This window comes from Limanda limanda, chromosome 2 (genome assembly GCF_963576545.1).
Source record: "Limanda limanda chromosome 2, fLimLim1.1, whole genome shotgun sequence".
Lineage (NCBI taxonomy): Eukaryota > Metazoa > Chordata > Actinopteri > Pleuronectiformes > Pleuronectidae > Limanda > Limanda limanda.
Window position 1 is genome coordinate 23,628,211 of NC_083637.1, and position 18,169 is coordinate 23,646,379.

General features: G+C 40.5%; 1 protein-coding gene across 1 annotated transcript; it reads right to left on the reverse strand.

The window, feature by feature from the left end:
- Positions 1-4,305: 4,305 nt before the first annotated feature.
- pycr1b (pyrroline-5-carboxylate reductase 1b) lies at positions 4,306-10,356 on the reverse strand. The gene is made up of 9 exons (XM_061089428.1): positions 10,209-10,356; positions 9,572-9,665; positions 8,737-8,807; positions 8,357-8,536; positions 8,083-8,190; positions 7,828-7,941; positions 6,910-7,002; positions 6,174-6,337; positions 4,306-5,606 (listed from the first exon to the last, which is right to left on the reverse strand). The coding sequence occupies exons 2-9, from the start codon at positions 9,636-9,638 to the stop codon at positions 5,429-5,431; spliced, it is 975 nt and encodes a 324-aa protein (XP_060945411.1). The 5' UTR covers positions 9,639-9,665; positions 10,209-10,356; the 3' UTR covers positions 4,306-5,428.
- Positions 10,357-18,169: the final 7,813 nt, after the last annotated feature.

The window sequence follows — 18,169 nt, forward strand, 5'->3', positions numbered from 1 at the left end:
AACTCTTTCCTGGATCTTAATGGCAGTTTTCCTCGGAAAAAGCATTTTTGGCAATTTTCCTTCCGGAGGACCTCCAGACGTTTCATCAGCAAGGTCTGGACTGTTGCGTGCAGAGCTTTGCCCTGAATACTCTGTGGAAACACCTGGAGTATAAATATTCCATATGCTGGCAGTTTTGAGTAGATGCTATGTAGGGCTATAATGAAGTACAATTTGAGGTTATTAAAAGGTACTTATTGTTCTAATCTATGTTTATTCTATGCTTCTTTATTGCAGATAACTTCAGAGGCCAATGCTGTAATTTTAACACCATCATATTCTATTGACAGCTTTAGTTATTGTGAAGATTCAGATTATTCTTTTAACAAATAAATACATGTAGATATAATGAGCCCCAACTTTAACTACAACATCAATATTTATATCCAGTATTACAAATACATTTTTTTCTGAAATGGGCTATTATGCATAATGATTACTTAAGCTTTTTGTATATTTTTATACTAATGTTTCTAAGATAGTATTTCTACATTGTGGTGTAGAAGTGCTGAGTTCTTCCTTTCTTGCCTTATTGAAACTAAACCCCACAAAAACTGTTGGGTCAGAAACACAGTGATGCAGTGAAAACTGGAAACTGACCACATTCACTAAAGTGCTGTGTTTAAGTAACACTTTGAGGTCAATTCTAGTATTATGAGCTGAGTATTACAATTTTATGCTACATTGCATTACCCTATATTTCAGACAGAAAGAATGTACTTTTTACTCCAATACATTTATCTGAGCTGAATTTGAGTTGTCTGGGGGAGATGGGAGGGGATGTGGGGGATAAACAGTGGTTGCTTTTTTTCTTATTGGAGAAGTAGAAGTTACAGTAAGGAAACAGACTCAGAAGAATATAAGCAGTATAAAAAACTCATGTATATTGAGATTGTTTAAGTTTAAAAGGTTATTTTCACAATGCATCGCACAATAATTCAATCTCAAATGTACTAGTGATAGTTAGCCTCACTGTGAAAGATAGCAATGTGGATTTTAAACAATTGAATTCTTAATTACATTTTTTTAAATTTTCTTCATTCTTCTCTCCTCATTGGCTGCCAGTTCAATTAAGGTTTGATTTGTAAAGCTCAGCACGGTCTGGCCCCCAGTTATGTTTCAAAGGAACTAACTCCCTCTGCTCCCGGCAGTGATCTAACATTTCCCAACCAACACTTGGTAGCAGTTCCAAAGTCAAGCCTGGTGACTCAGGCTTACCAGGCTTCTGCCATTAGGGCCCCAAGACTCTGGAATTCCATGCCAGGAAGAGATTAGACTTGTCAGCAGTTAATTCGTTTTTTAATAATTTCTTAAAACTTATTTTTAAAGGAAAGCCTTTTACTGCCTGATTTTAAAAGATGTTTGTTTTTAATATTTTCTTTTAAGTTATTTTATTCCCATAAATCTTGTAAAGCACTTTATAACATTATAAGTGCTATAGAAATAAAGTTATATTATCATCATTACTGTGTGTAGACTGATGGGCAAAATGGCATTTACAATAAAGTATGTAAAAGGTGATGTGGTCTGAACACAGGTGTGTGTGTCTGAGTGCACCCTGGAGACCTGTTCACTTCACATTGACACCAGACAGAAGCACAAGCTGCAGATTCACTGACTATGTGGTAACAGTAAGAGCTTCCTCTTTTCCGCAACCGTTTCGCCAGACAGCTGCACCAGACTGATACTGTATCAGCCCAGAGATCACAGCTACACACACACACAGACACACACCCACACACACACACAGTGCAAAAACACTGAAACAGGAACATGGACGACTGCCACCACAAACAAACACCTCTTACTTGTCTGTTTTTCATCGTAAAGAGAATGAGGGGGATGTCCTGTGGAGGTGGTGATGGAGGAGACAATCAAATAGCAAAGAAAGAGCCTTTCCATCTCTGTACTCATCTTGGTTTCTGGCTCTCCTCCTGGCCCTGATACCATATGCAAACAACCATGTTGCAAAGGTCAGTGATTGCATTGATTGAATGGAGATGACAGGTAGCATCTGGCCTACCTGTGGACAGAAATCCCATGCTGGGCTGGATCAGCACGTGCTCACACAGTCACAGAGACACAGACACACACACAGACACCAACACACACACACACACACACACACACACACACATTCACAGTCCAAACTTTCCAACTCTAGGATTATCCGCCACTGAACTGCCATCTAAGACGCTCTGCCAGTGTCAAAATGATTGACACAGAGAGCAGCCTCCTCACCTTGGGTGGAATGGAGGCACTTAAATCCTCCGCAACAGAAGTCCAATAATGAGAGGCAAATGGAAGTCTCCGCGGGAATGGCTAATCTTAACGCAGAGCGACAGGAGCAAGCGGAGAATAACCTTTTGGCATAAAAAAGGGATTAGCAAGACACTTCAGTGGCGGAGGAAAAACCATTGCACGCACAAATAAACAGCCCAAGAGCACTAAGAGCATGTGGGTTGCAACTTAATCAAGGGACACTGGTGTGTGTGAGTTTAAGAAAAATAAACTAATCCTACAATAGGTACTGAATAAATTGTTTCGATAATAATGTGGACATGGCTCTTCACAAGCCATCACTTTTTCCTTTGCCATTATGCACCTGTGTTTTGTCATTCCAACACAGAGCAGCATCTGTTCATCCACAATGTAGCAGCCTGGAGCATATTGGACCCAAATATTTCACAGACTTCATGTCTGCTGGAGCTGCTGCATCTTCATGTACCTAAATGTGCCTGCACTTCAGCCCTCTACTAACTTACTGATATTTAGTTTGGAAGCTCACAGTGCTCATTGGTAAACACTGAGCTTAAATACAATTTAGTACTTAATGCTTTTACTCGGCTTAATTCATGAGAATTTGTTACTTTTAGAAATGATCAGATTATCAATTAATCCATCCATCGTCTATTGGGCTTGTCCATTGAGGGTTGCAGGGAGGAGCTGGAACAAATTCCAGATAGTGGGCGAGAGGCAAGGTACACCCCAGACAGTTCGCCAGCATATTACAGGGTCAACATACAACCATTAACACCTACGGTCAATTTAAAGACTCCATTTAATATAACCCCCAACTGCATGTTTTGGACAATGGGGAGGAAGCCTGAGTACCTGGAGAAAACCCACAGACACAAGGAGAACATGAAAACTCTACACAGAAAGACTGGGAACCTTTTTGCAGCGCCATTGCTGTCCATTTTAACATTTTGTTTGTATGAATAAAATGGTTATAGCTCATAAAATCAATGAATGCAAAAATAAAAGCAACCATTTTGACTCGTGATCATTTGGAAAAAAGCAGTGGCTCTTCAGGGCAGCATGTCACGTTTCAGATCTGTTAACATTTCCACTAATTCCCCTCTCAATTGCCCATGTTGTTTTACTGAGTAGCAGCTATAACACTTAAATATGATGTATAAATATAACAATCTAATAATGTCATATATAATATTAATCTCTGGGGCATTTCTGTTTAGAAAAACTGCTTTTGAGACTTGAACAGTGTTTTTCTATTTATATTTAGGACCTTAAACAAAGTACTTTTATTCACTCACATATTTTACTTAAAGGTTACCTAGCCATTGACAGCACCCGTGTTTCTAAACTGGTTAAGTAATAAAGACATGAACACCTCTGAGGAAGAAGAGCAGAGGGAAATTCATGTTCGCTCACACACTGGTCATATGTCCTGCTGACGGAAAGCTTCTAAAATTGGACTGGGCTTCCTCTTAGCACAGCCAATCACAATGCATCTCCAGGCCAGCGAGGAGAAACACCTTCACCATTCATATTTATGACATATGCAAAATCTGACTTTGTGAAGAGGCAGTGACTGACCAGCGGAGACAGAATAAGACAGTGGGAGTGTTTTGGATGGACAGAAGGAAACATGCAACTGTAGCGCTACAGTTAATGCTTTGAACCAATAAGTGACGTGGTGTAGTTATATTTGATGTTAGGCCAGGGTCAATTTAGTCCCTCTGAACTGGCAGCTGTGTTGAGCGTAATGTGATCTTCATGAGCATGTGCAAATGGTCCATGATCACACAGCACCATCTGCAGGCCAGGGTGCATATTAATGACTTCACTGACAGAGCAATCTGGTTCATTCTCGTGCAAGAGGAACCTTAAACCACACAAAACATGTGGAGCCAGTAAAAAGGAAGTGGACACTTCATTTTTGAAAAGCAACCCAGTAGAGTTCGTGTAGGGCTTTAAGAGTAAAAATTGGTATCACATTAAACTCAGTCCTGGACAAACAGCTTAGGAAATATGTAAGCATCTGTTTCTTTAATATCATCTTTCTGCCAGGCACACCAATTCAGTGGTTGATATGCTGAACCAATGCGCACATAACATCTAGCATTGATGGGGATAAAAAATATACAGAACACTACAGGACGGATTGATGGCTGATTTTACGCTTTCATTACCATACTTAAATATTCTTCAGCAAGCGGTTTGAATGAAATACTTTCTTTCAGCAAATAACAGAAAACTACCCTGTGACAGAAAACACAAAAAAGTGGCTTCATGGTGAGAAACATTTGAAGAATCAGGATAACAGGTCAAAACCCACAAGGTCCTTAAAGCGCAACAAAAACATATGAAACGTTAACAGAAGGATCCAAGGAAAACTTTTGACATCAGAGGTTTAAAGTTTGGAATGACATTAATGTTTGAGAAAAAAGTTATGGGTCTAAGGCACAATATTATTAATGTGCTAAAAATCCCAATTATAAACACAGGGAAGGTATTTTATCCATGAGGACCATAGTGTTGTTATACGATAAGAAAAATGAAAAGGTTGATAAACCCATATTCGGTCTTTAACAGGACAATACTGTTGGCTTAACAAAGATAACTGCACCAACTAAAAAAGGATAAATGATGATTAACATTGTAGCTTCATGTTTTTACAAGATAGACATTAAAGACATACATTGACATTAACGGCTTGATGATTCCCAGCAGCCATCTGCTGCCTGGTGCATACTAGGAGCCCATGTTGGCCCACTGGGTCATTATCGTTCAACTGCCCAGATAGCAAATTGTAAATGCACTTTTGCTCCTCAGTGTGTGTCTGGATTTGTGTGTTTGTAAACAGTAATCCTAAATCACGACATAAGGCTGTAACTGTGAGCACCCAGAATACACTTGTGCTTGTGTATAAACTGGTGGTGACACCATCAGGTCCACTGTCCAAAAGTCATTTAAGTATGAATAAATTATTTAGCAATTTGAATGTGATTTCAAGACCAGTCCAGAGTCTGTTTGTTTAATTCTATGGCTGAATAGTATGTGTTTGTTTACTCCATGTGTACAAATAGTACACTTAATCCTGTAACATGTGTGTGTTTGTGTTTGTGCCCGCCCCTATGTGTACTCAGTTCTTCTTCTTGACCCCAGAGCTGCGATTGTTGAACAGGTTGAGCCCCGACCTGCCGTTCCCATTAGCTCCTCCGCTGGCCGTGACTCCAGGCTGCTGGAGCACCTTGTCCAGTGTGGTTTTCTTAATGGCTGCTGGAGAAATACGCTCCTGGTCTGCCAGGAACTGCAACTCCCTGTGAGAGGAAGAGAGGCCTCACGTCAGCTGAGCAGTACACATGAAGGTTTGAGTGTGCATCACGTTTCATTAAATTGTATCAATGATAAGCAAGAAGATACCAACAGCCCAAAGTCCTTTGTGACAAAAGAGTAGGATCAAGAGAGAATTGTATTGTATGGTGTAACTTTGAAATAAATCAAGTAATTAGGAAATATGCAATTGCTTTTATATATATATATATATATATATATATATAATGTATATTTTAGCTTCTCTTCATGGTCTTTAAACCAGAATATAAAAATAAAAATTATCATAGTAAGAGCCAAACAATGATACAATGACTTGTCACTTGTGAAAAAGTTCAGTTTTGGCTCCTTTAACCTGAGCATTTCCATAACTACCAGGATGTTCAATTTGGCAAAAATGAAATCTGTAGACACTTCTCATTATTTTTGATATTTCATAGACAGAAAAGTGTGACCCCGACTGAAAATTGATGGGGTTATGCAAATCTTAGTACCCAGGAGCAAAGAGATGGTGGTGTTGTACATGTGTGATATGCATTTTACAAGTATCTCACTTTGTCCTGATGCACGAAGCTTCCACTGCGTTGATCAGGAGGCTGCGGAAGCCACCACTCTCCAGGACGTGCAGGGCATGGATGGTGGCGCCCCCTGGTGAGCACACGTTGTCCTTCAGCTGGCCAGGGTGCTGATCCGAGTCCAGTAACATCTTTGCTGCTCCCTGAAGAGAAACGCAGGAGATGAGAATTTGTATGAAGGAAAACTCTGTTGAGGAATCCATCCTCAACAGTGGAAATCCCTCTGTCATCAAAATATTGAATAACCGTTCCTCCAGGAAATCAAATCCATCGAATCTAAGAACATTTTAAGATTTTCCAGGCAACATGGCAGTAGAATGTGCCAACATGACTTTACTACTACAGTGCCTTCTGTAAATGTTTCAGACAAATGAGCAAATAAGAGGAGACTCCCGGAGCATTCATCTTCACTATGTAACAACACCTGAAAGAAAGCCAAACCGAAAATACTGCTCCCAAAGATGCAGAGAGAAGCTGGATACCGAGTCTAAAGAAGCTACCACAATTACAAAAAACAGTGTGCTATTCTAGTTGTTTTTTAAGGTCAGGACTTCTGTATTTATTTTGGCTATTCAGAATAACGGGCAAGCTTTGATATATAGTCACATCATTTTTAGTAGCAATTCAATCCTAACACACAGATGGCCAACGACTCAAGGAGACTAAATTGTAGAGAATCAACACACAGACACACACACACAGACACACAACTAACCAATAGGGCTTGAGCTCCAAGTCTGACAGCCAGTCTCCTGGGCAGACCCATCTTTACTCCTCCGTCTGCGAGAGCATCCAGGGCCGTGAATGCCTGTGAAAAGATTCATATTTTTCTTTAAAAGCAACGTGTCAAATCTTCACAAAATGTAAAATATAGAAGTCTGTTCTTGTGCTTCTTGCTTCTCGATTACTTAACTTTCAATCTTCATAATATAAAGTAGAACAATAAAATTTACTTTTAAAAACCATCATCCAAAAATGTCCTCAATATTAATTAAAAAAAAAAAACAACTGTAAATCTCAAGCTTAATATTGAAAACAGAATAAAACCTGACACTCAATAATTTTACTTTACACAACCACCTGGCATTTACTGCAGGGGGAAAAAACAAAATGAGTTGTTGTTTAATCAACTACATCAATCCATACAAAAAAAAGGTGACTTGTTAAATACTAATATTATTTATTTGATAGCTAGAGTTATGAAGATCACTTATCTGGCTCTCATTATGAATTTAATACGTTGATATCTTATAGACAAAATAATGAATCTAAAAAAGTGATAGATAACGAAACATTGTTACTTTTATTTATACAGATAAATAACGGAAGCTTATCAGATCCGTCCTGCATTAGTATAAATAAGTGACTTTCTTAAAAAAGAGTTTGGAAAATTATAAGACAGCCTAACTAGAATGGTACAAGATTTGAATAAACTGTGACGCTTGACATGACGTAATCACCGGCTGAGCAACTTTCCAAAAGGATTACATGGATTACTTTCTGCATGCCAGACCGCTCAGTCACAGCCAAAATTGTTTATCTTTGACACCTTCTATTCAGATACCGGGTGGGTCTGCTAACCTCACATACTGCACTGTCCTTTCTGACAAACACAGAGCAGTCAGTCACTTACGTAGGCTGGTCCACTGCCACTCAGCCCGGTGACGGCATCGATGAGGTCCTCCTCCACCTCGGTGCAGTATCCTACACTGGACATCAGCTGCTCCAGCAACTTGCCATCCTCAACCTAAGAGGAGGAAAAATGAACGGCAAAATGTTCATATGTCATATATAGTATAGTCTGAGTAAAGACTGAATAAAAACAGAATAAATAAGTCCTTCCTATTAAGGGATTCATAAATAATTTGACTCTTAAAGTCTCTGTTACCTCTGCATGTGTCCCAGTGGCGTACACTGTAGCTCCCTCTTTCACCACCACTGGAGTATTCGTCATACACCTCATGACTTTAGGATTGGAACGATACTGAAGCAGTTTCTGTGAAAATTACAACAATGGAAACAGAGGATAGGTATTAAGAACATACATGGTGTAAAACTATTTCTACTCCAGGATTAATGACAAACAACTTCAACAAAAAGTGTCCAAGAAACTTGAGCAGATTACAGAGCAGCGACAGAGAGAAATGGTGAAGGAGGCCGACCTTCTCTATGGAGCTGATGGTGACACCTGCAGCACATGACACAATGAGGTGACGGTCCTCGATGTCCGGCCCGATCTCATCCAGAACGAAGGGGATGATGTGGGGTTTCACAGCCAGGAAGAGAACATCGCTCTTACTGACGGTCTCTTTGTTGCTTGTGGTCAGGTTCACCCCCATTTTCTGCAGAAGAAGAAGAAGAACATTGAGGAGAATTGGTGATGGGAAAGTGAGAGGATGTTGAAAGGCACTGAGAAAATAAACTGATGTTATTACAGCTGCATGCACAAATGATAACCTTTCAGACACGCCCCTCATTCGCACACCACCACTTTTCATTTTCAGACAGCCCCCTACAGCCATGCAGAAACGTGTCCTCTCACCCTCAGCCCTAAAACCGTTGGCAGGTCTGTATCTGGAGAGCTGGCTGTTATCCTTTGTGTAGCAATCACACCTGTAGAGGAAGTGGAGAGTGAGGAATGAGGAGGTAAACTGAGATGGGAAATAACACCTGTCTCCTGATCCCGAGCAGGAAAATTCACATGTTGCAGCAGTAAAGAGACAGGAAGAGGATAAGGACTATAAAGTAAATAAACAAGTCAAACTAAATAACATTCACGTTTAGTAAGATCATAGATCATTATTTCAGAATTGTGGAAGTACATATATTTGGAAATCACTGGTCTACGGGTGCAGCCTTGTTTTATAACTAGTGTATAGATGTGACTGCTTCCTTTTTCTAGAGCCTGACAGATTCATCAGTTGGTCAATTGAATCAAAAAGAGCCTTTCACAGAAATATCAGTGTTTATGTTTAATACTCATCTTACAGAAAAAACTATGTAGGAAAGATGCAAACTTATGTCTACATTTTAATTTTTTTTCTTAATTTAATTGTATATTTTTGTGTGTTTTCATATTAAGTTATTTATAATAGAAGTGTATAGTTAAACTATAATATCAAGCCCCAGAACATATTTTTTTAACCAAAATTTCGTTCATTGGCATAAAAAAATAGAAAAGTATGTGTCTGCAAATATATTGGTATTAGAAAAGTTTCCACCCAATATAGCTATTGACGTAAGCCCTGGTAAATCCATATTGCTCAGGCTCGGATGTTCCCCTTGTCAAAGACGGCTGATGTTGGTTTAAGATTTCCCATCAGTGATGCAACAGTCAGTGCCTGGTGGACCTTGCATAATCAAGAAAGTGGCCTCACCTGCAGCTGTGAACCCTTTCACCAGGGCATGAGCCAGCTGGCCTGCTCCGATGAATCCAACACTCATGCTGTCAGATGATGTGGCCTCTCCGTCCTGCAAATAACAAATCTGTTAGTGACAGCCATGCATTTCAGTAGACTAAACTTATGAGCTGAGTTATGTGTGTATCCAGTTCTGATTCAAAGCGCACAGGCAGACTCTGGTGATGTGGAGGAAAATGCTGGAGTGGTTCCAGAGAGAGCAAGGGGAGGATGATGAAACATCCCAGAAACTCTGGTTTAACTGGGATATGGTGGAAATCACTGCTCTTCAGTTGGCAGGTTTACATTAATGGGAAACTCAGTCTTTGTTTGAGTGCAATTAAATGTCACTTCAGGATCTTAAATCTTTGTTTTCCATCATAGTGAGAAACTGAGTTTGTACTTTAATTATCCAACCGTACTGTGGGATAAGTGTCAGTGCTGATTTCCCATTGTTATTGTCTTAGTAGATGCTAACTAGCTCTGCTCGATGCTGTTCTGATGGTAGCATGATCTAGCTAGCTAACGTCCACCTGTCCTGGGCTAGCGGCTCTGGGAGCTAGCCGCTGTGCTAGCTGATGGAAGCGACACGTAACCATGGCCCTGTGCTCGTTACCTTTCTCTGGATGTTTCTCTGGAGCTGCCTGAGTTCACGGATGTTCACCCGACGACGCGACCGTTACCTCCGGAGGACACACACACAATCTCCGGCATGAAACTCCCGGTCCGTGTCAACGTGGCTTCCTCTCTGCCCGCTGCGCTCCGTAAACTTGTGACGAGCGGCTACATGGGCCAATCATGGCAGGGGCAGCCTCAGCGTCTGACCAATGGGAAAACTAGATTGCGGGATCTGGGCGGGGCTTACAGGTTGCATCAGTTGTGTGGGTTCATGCAGCCAAATCAGAAGAGAGGTAAAGTGTTGTAAGGGCTGAGACTGACAGTATCTATTCATCCCACATCTGACTGAGTCAACACGGGCTGATCAGACCTGTACTGAGGTGTTGTAGTCAGCAGACTCCCAGCTCCTGTGGATCCAACTATTAAAACCACCTAACTCATGGCTGCAATGTGCTTATATACAAGGAAGAGATGTTCAAACATCAGATCATGATATACAAGTTCATATCATTGATGATTATCATAATACATGTCTCATTATTATTTATTAGAAGTTGTTGAACTCTTTTAATATTTGTAAACAGGATCATGTTCTACACACACACACTGATTACATACAAATGTGTATCGTTTTACGTTCACATGATGTGTAAAGAGCCACAAAATCATGAGGATATAAAACATGAAGGCATGTGCAGCAAGATTTTCTGAACACTGTGAACACAAGATGGTACACGTGAGTAACTCAAAGTATGAGCCTGTGATCAATAGTCTACCAGGTAATCAATAATACATCATCAGAGATGGTAGGGCACAGCTTGCATTGGATACAGCTGGGATGGAGCAGGTGAAGTGCAAATACTGTGTGGGCCATCTTTTTCAGTATATTTACTTAATACTGTAATCATTTTATCTGAGTACAGTGTTGGAGTATTATTTCCATTTGATGCTAATTTATACTTACATAGACCACTAAGAGGAATCTTTTTTTTACCATGCAAATGTAAAACACACAATCAGTTCATGAGACATGACACATGGCTACAAATTGAACAAACAAACAGTTTATAAAGTATTTCTAATTAGCTACACTTAGTTAATGAATGAATAATAATACTAGCTGCTTATTACCACATCGTGAATGGAGGAAGTCTACACAATGAGTACTTTAAATATATTTAATATCATAATACTTTTCTAACCATTTACTTGGTGGAAACAATACTTGCAGAACATTTAATAGAGTATTTTCTTTACTATGTGTTATGAGAACTACTCGATGAAGACGCATGGACATGATGTAAAAGTGCAGAATAATAGGCTAATAATAGGGTTTCAGCATTTACCTCTTTATATAATGTTTGTGTATGTTTTTTATTACATTACATTACATTTCATTTAGCTGACGCTTTTATCCAAAGCGACTTACAATAAGTGCATTCAACCCCGAGGGTACAAACCAAGAACAACAAGAATCAAGACAGTACAATTTCTTCGAAATAAAGCAAAACTACAAAGTGCTATAAGTAAGTGCCATTTTAGTGCTACCAAAGTGTCAGTTTCAAAAAGTGGTTAGTTTTTTTTTTTTTATTCAAGGTACAGTCGGAAGAGGTGTGTTTTTAGTTTTCGGCGGAAGATGTGTAAACTTTCAGATGTCCGGATGTTGAGTGGGAGCTCATTCCACCATTTAGGAGCTGTCTTGTAAAATCATGTATAGACATGCAGCCGCTAAATTAGTATTTATTAACTTTTACATTAGTATTGGTACAGGTGCAGTTGTCAGAATTCTTTTCTTTTCATGGTTTTGCACATAAAAACATCATATTTAATTTTCGTATTCCTACAAACTAAATCATCCACATGAATAACCCAGGTCCATGCTCAATGCTGATCATGGTGAATGCAAATACATTGAGCTTCAAACCTGAATCAGGGACACATTTCATGAAACCAGAAGAACCTGAATTTGAATAAGGGATTGTTATTCTAACAGGTGACTGTGGACTAGTACTAGATTTGACAGAATCTGAAACAAAGCAGACTTGGACCCCAGATACACTAATGAGCCTGGCATGGGAATACGGTTTGGCCTTCTATCCCTGAGCAATTCAATGCATATTCTGAAAATCTGCCCTGGACTCGTCTTGCTACTGTCATTTTAATGCTAAAATCTGCCCTCTGCATGTTTTAATGGGAGCGACCCTCCTCTTGTCCGTCCGTCTGCCTCTTCCTTTCATGTGTCTCCGCCATGCCAGACTAAATTTACACTGCAGCATAGGTCCTGCATGTCTCCTCTGAGAGGCCACATTCCATCTATTTTCCCACAGTGCTGCAGGACTGCCTGAGGGATGGCATATCCTCCTGTCTATATATAGAGCAGAATGCATGGCCTGAGGTTGGGCTTCAGCAGCGGCAGCTTGACAAATTGATACATATCCTCAGTTATCTCTCTACAGGTGTCTATGCAAACACCTTTAAATCAACATTTACTTTGCTCAGAGTCTTTGCCAGTAATTCTAATTGTGGAATTCTAGGATTCATCAATTTTATCTTCTTCTATGATGGTATGAATGCTGACTCTCTGCACAGCAAGGATGTCATTCAGATGGATTAGGATGCATTAAGTTTAGCATCCAATGTTTTGGGGGCTGGACTCAAACAAGAAATTGAAAGTCAGGAAATATCAGTGACTCCCTAACCCTGACCCTGACCCTGACCATGACCTTGACCTTGACCCTATGTTAAAGAAAGTGAAAACTAAAAAATTCTAAATCTGCTCCCTGATTCTGATCTGGATCAAATTTAATGGGGTTTTCTGTGACCCATACAACATATTTCCAGCAAGTTTCGTGGTAATCACTCAATTAGTTTTTGCAAAATCCTGTTGAGAAACACACAGACAAACAAACAAACGCTGATGAAAACATAACCTCCTTGGCAAAGTTAATCATTTGATATGTGTTAGTGCAAATCTTCCACTTCTCCTCTGTCAATATGAACTTTTGAATTTCCCCAAACGACACAAAGGACGTGACGCTAGTGTCGTCACATTGTAGCTTTTCCCCTGTTGCTTCGGTTTGTGGAGTAATTACCCACAAAACAGTTCTTCAAACCTAATCTCAAACAAGCTGAAAATGTCTGTGATGTATCCCCACAGCTCTGCCTACATACACACACACACACACACACCCACACACACATACACACACATACACACACACAGTCAATTTACCACCGCCTGCCTCTGCTCTATCACTCAGTTTGGGCATGTGCGCTCAGGCGTGACAACACTCATTCCCTCTCTTTCTTCTTTTGACAATTGACAAAACCCCGAGAGGTTTATTAAAAAATACCAGAACTCACAAATCTGTGTTTTGCTCTTTTTTTTTTTTTCTTCTTCTGTTTCTTTTGGGCACACAGCGACAGGCAGATCTTGCTGAAGCGTTCACAACAATTTGTTGCTGGCAGTGATTACAGCCCAGAGCTGTGTTTTTGTGTCTTGGTGTGAAAGACTGAGAGAAAGTGCTCGAGAAAATCCAAGAGAGAGAAAAAAAAGCAGTTTTGCGAAGTAAGAGAAGATGTGCATATTTAATATCCCAGACCGACAGACAATCTCTCCTGAGTGTTTGTACGTCTCCCGCCTGCAGTCTGAGACAAGACTGACGAAGACGGAATACAAAAGAAAAGGCAGAAAATAAGTTAAGGCTTCCAGTGTAGCCTCAGCCGTCAATGTTATGTCAAAGCAAAAACTAATAAAGGATTTCCCACAGCGTTTCACAACATCGCCCAGATCGAAAATCCCAAAGGACGCTGCAGTCGGAGAGAAGCAGCAGATTAAGTCATATACTTCTGTATCTCTTTCTCAGTTTGCCAGGTGTGCAGCACAGAGTGATGATAAAATGAAGTAAATCAATCAAAGAACACAGCGTTTCTTGACAGTGTTCTTTACTCCACAAACATGTTGAGGGAACCAGAAGTATCAGGGTCATAACTCTGACAAGGAGGTCACAGAGGGAGACTTGTTGATTCCTCATCTTTCTGATGGTTCACCGGTGTCCACCAACACTATAACTAAGTACCATAAAAGTTGCCAGGCTGCTCATCTCTTTTCTTTGACCCTCTAATGGAAAGGTGCCTGCTTCGTATTTAATAGGCAATGAAGCATTATGGGGTATGCGTGTGTGGAGGACAACAATTTATTTTTTTGCTTTCTGCAAAGAACCAGTGTTTGAAATTATGTCTTTTGTTGACCGGACAAGATAAAAACATGGAGAAGACACACAGCAAAAGCCCAGGTTGGAACCAAACCTGCGGCCGCTGTAGGGGGAGTCAACCCTCCGTAGGCAGGGTTCCACCATGCAGGCACTACCTCACACCTGAAAACTAACCTTTGAAAGATACAGGCAACAGAGAAGTAATAAAAAGCGAGAAATCGATGCTTGAGTTCGACTCAAAAATGTCCATAACAAGCTCATAGAAAAACATGCAAAAGACTAGTTTGAGCAAAATCCAGAAATAGATCAAAAAATAATCAACCTTAATATTCAAACCAACGTTTTAAATGTTACACTCAAATTAGCACCCGTATTGTTTTATGTACAGACGCTTCTTACAAGATGCCAAACCATTGATTCAAATCCTCTGGGATCAGAGATGTCTCACACAACATTTGGCAAAGCAAGAGTCAAGAGATGTGAGGGGAAGCTGACATCAGCAACATGTGGCGTCAGAGATAAGTCAGGACAGAGAGCCAGCCGTCCCCCGACGTCCCCCAAGCGGGAGAATCAGGAGGGGAACGGTTGTGATGGACACCTGTCGCAGCTCATCACTGTCAGTTCATACACCGTGGGCTGTGTGTGTGTGTGTGTGTGTGTGGAAATGCAGCTATGTTTAAGACAGAGGCCCACAGGGAGTGAGAAGTAAAACGAGTGCCAGACATGGAACAGCTGCTAAATGGGGATCTGCAGAGGAGCAGGGAGTGCACAGGCCCGGATGGAAATGTCAGTGAGACAGAAGAGCTTAAAGAAATCATATTGAATGAGAAAAAAAGGTTGTGCACACTCGCATTTGTGCAAATATCAGTTTAATTTGCAAGCTTTCAGTCAGAGACCCTCTTCGAGGCATAAACCTCATTCACTCAGAAGAATAGTACAGGAGATGTATATCCAACCAACAGATGTATATTCTGCAGGATTTATCAGAGGATTCATTTGTTTTCAAACCAAGAAACACACACAAGAACAGCAGAAAGTACATTTTTGCAGCAAAAATCACCAACAGTTTGCACAAATCCACTTCTAAACCAATGCCCATCTGCTCCTTCTCTATGTTCACTGTAGTGTATTGACTTAAAAATTAACTCAATATGTGGCAATGGATGAAATCACGCTCAGTGACGTCCTCGGCGGTCTTAACACAGATTTGGATACGAGAGGAGCCACCTGGTGTTGGATTTGCTGCTGAGCACTGTGACAGGTTCGGTAGACGTATGCTGTGGTACAGTGGCTTCCCAAGGACTTATAATAATACATCCACAGCACTCAGAGACGTGACAGGGGAACACATTGATCCTGGATTAGAGAGATGACCAGAGATCAAAGCTGAGAGGAGTGGAGGATGGAGAGAACCAGGAGGAGGAGGAGGTGGGGACTGAATTAAAAAAGAGAGGGAGACAAAAAGTCATCGAGGGAAAGAGAACAAAGATAGACTGAACGGATCAGATCTCCTCCTCTGTTTTATTTCTGGTGGCAGCGAAAGAGGCCTCCGTCTCTCCTTCTTCATCCACAGAGGGTACAGGGATAACGGGATAGAGAGTCACACTGTCTCACAAATGAATGATGGTTGACTCGTCTGATGATGCATTGCATCGTGCACTTAAATTGACCAGACTCGTGTCCTGAACCTGAACCTGGTGGATGTGGAAAAAGTAACCATAGAAACTTAATCAAGCATATACACGACACAAAGTGAACCAACTGTATCAAGCATGCACCTTCTGCAAGGTTCAGGGAGAGGATTCAGAGCTGGGTGAGGTGACGGCTTCTTGAAATATATCATCGCCTGATGAACGAGATAGAAAACACAATGATGAATGGGGGTTGTTTCTGCGATTTCACTCAGGAAAGCATGAATACAACTTTAATATATTTGTGGTCTGTCTGTGTTTCAACATGTCAGTATTTGCATCTGTAGATACAACGCAGCTGGTGGCAGGAATGAATGTGAGTGTGAATGTGAATGTGGATGGGGTGACGACACACACTTGAACACATGGACACGATTTTAATGTTTATTCTACAAGGACAATTTTTCATGTGATGTTGGACAGATCTGCTGGACATTTCAAATGTTCATGCTCATGCTCATGTCTTAAAATGTCTGGAAATATGAAAAGTAAGACCACTTAAATCATTAAAAAAGCATCCACCTTCTGTGTATAAACAAAACTCAGTATATAAGATAATATAAGAAGTAAAAAGAACACATACCTCCCGCTGATTAACCATGTTAAATCAGATACATAAACCATATACCTTTATATTTTCCCTTAATTAAATCTGATGCATAAGTTAATGCTTCCTGGCCCATATCACATACCTCCACCAACTTAGAACTGAATCAGTAGTTTTTGTGTAATGCTGCCAAGAGTCAGACAAACACCAATGAAAACACATCCTCCTGGCAGAAGTCATTGCATTTCAAAATATTCTGTCTCCACACAGGTAACAAATTATATCATAATATAACATTATTTGTGTGTCACAGGCGAACAAAATGAATGCAATTTGCTCTCATGTCTGCAGACTCAACAGATTTACTTTAGGCAGAACTCAAGCTGATCTGAATTCATTATTCAAAGCTGCTAAATGCTCCACTGTGTTCACCAGCCAACTCAGTCTGTGTGGTGACGTGCACAGCTGATTACATAAGAGCATCTTCAACAAACACAGCTTGAGGTGAGAAGTGATGTTGGTGTGAGTCTGTGTGTTGCAACTACACAATGAGCTCAAAGATATAGATTAAAGCTGCTTTATGTCAATAAATGAACTCAGCTTATTTGAGTGTAAATCATTTCAGATCTTTTTTAACTGCCAGTGTAAATGTTGGGAATGGAAAGTAAATATGTTTTTGTTTTACATCAGACCCGTTGGTTATAGACATGTCAGGTCACATTTATCTTCTTCTGTGAGGGCAGGCAAACATTCCTTGGTCACACTGACCATCATCAAATTATGCAACTGTGAGTATTGACTTGAAAAACTTTGGGTCGGTTCAGTATTAGAGAGCTATCTGATTTTTGACATAGTTTGTATTTTTTATCATAGAGTGACAGAAACATTTCGTAGAGAGGCTTTCAAAATGTCAGCCTCTTATAAATGCTGTCTCACAGCTCCAGTATGAGAGCAGACAGCTCATGTTTATTTTTGGCAGCCTGGGTAACGTCTGTAAATCGCTGGTGGGGGGTTTGCAGATGCCACGCATGCCTATATCAGATTTGCTGTTAATATTCGAGACATCTATGTAGTATTTTGAATGTAAATACAGTATAAATAGCAAGTTAATGTGTTACTCCCCAGGTCAAGAGCACAGGAAGGGTCTGGTGTTATGAGGATTGGGGCCTGGCTGTTTGGAGGAAGATGGTGGTTCTCCCTGGATTTCTAAGAGGGCAGACGGGTCAGTCAGCAGGATGGGGTGTCTCCTCAGTGGGGTGTGGCAGAGGGGTCATAGTGGCACAACTCATTGTTCACATTCCACAGCTCAGATTTAATTTGGGGTCTCCGGATGCCTCAGTGGCACCACGTGCAGCACCAGTGATGTGCAGGGCCTCGTATCTATTTCTCCCCCTCAATCCTTTCTGTCTTTTTCAATTTCAAACATGTGCACTCGCAAAATCACAAGGTGTGAACTAAAGGAAAAACCTGTTGAGCCAGTGTTGGAAAATAAGTTTTCCATGTGGTG

Coding starts and splice junctions, on each gene's coding strand:
- pycr1b (XM_061089428.1), bottom strand. CDS start 9,638: ATGAGTGTTGGATTCATCGGAGCAGGCCAGCTGGCTCATGCCCTGGTG. Junction 8,808..9,571: donor GAAAGGGTTCACAGCTGCAG/GTGAGGCCACTT, acceptor CTTCCTCTACAG/GTGTGATTGCTACACAAAGG. Junction 7,003..7,827: donor GTGGCAGTGGACCAGCCTAC/GTAAGTGACTGA, acceptor ATCTTTTCACAG/GCATTCACGGCCCTGGATGC.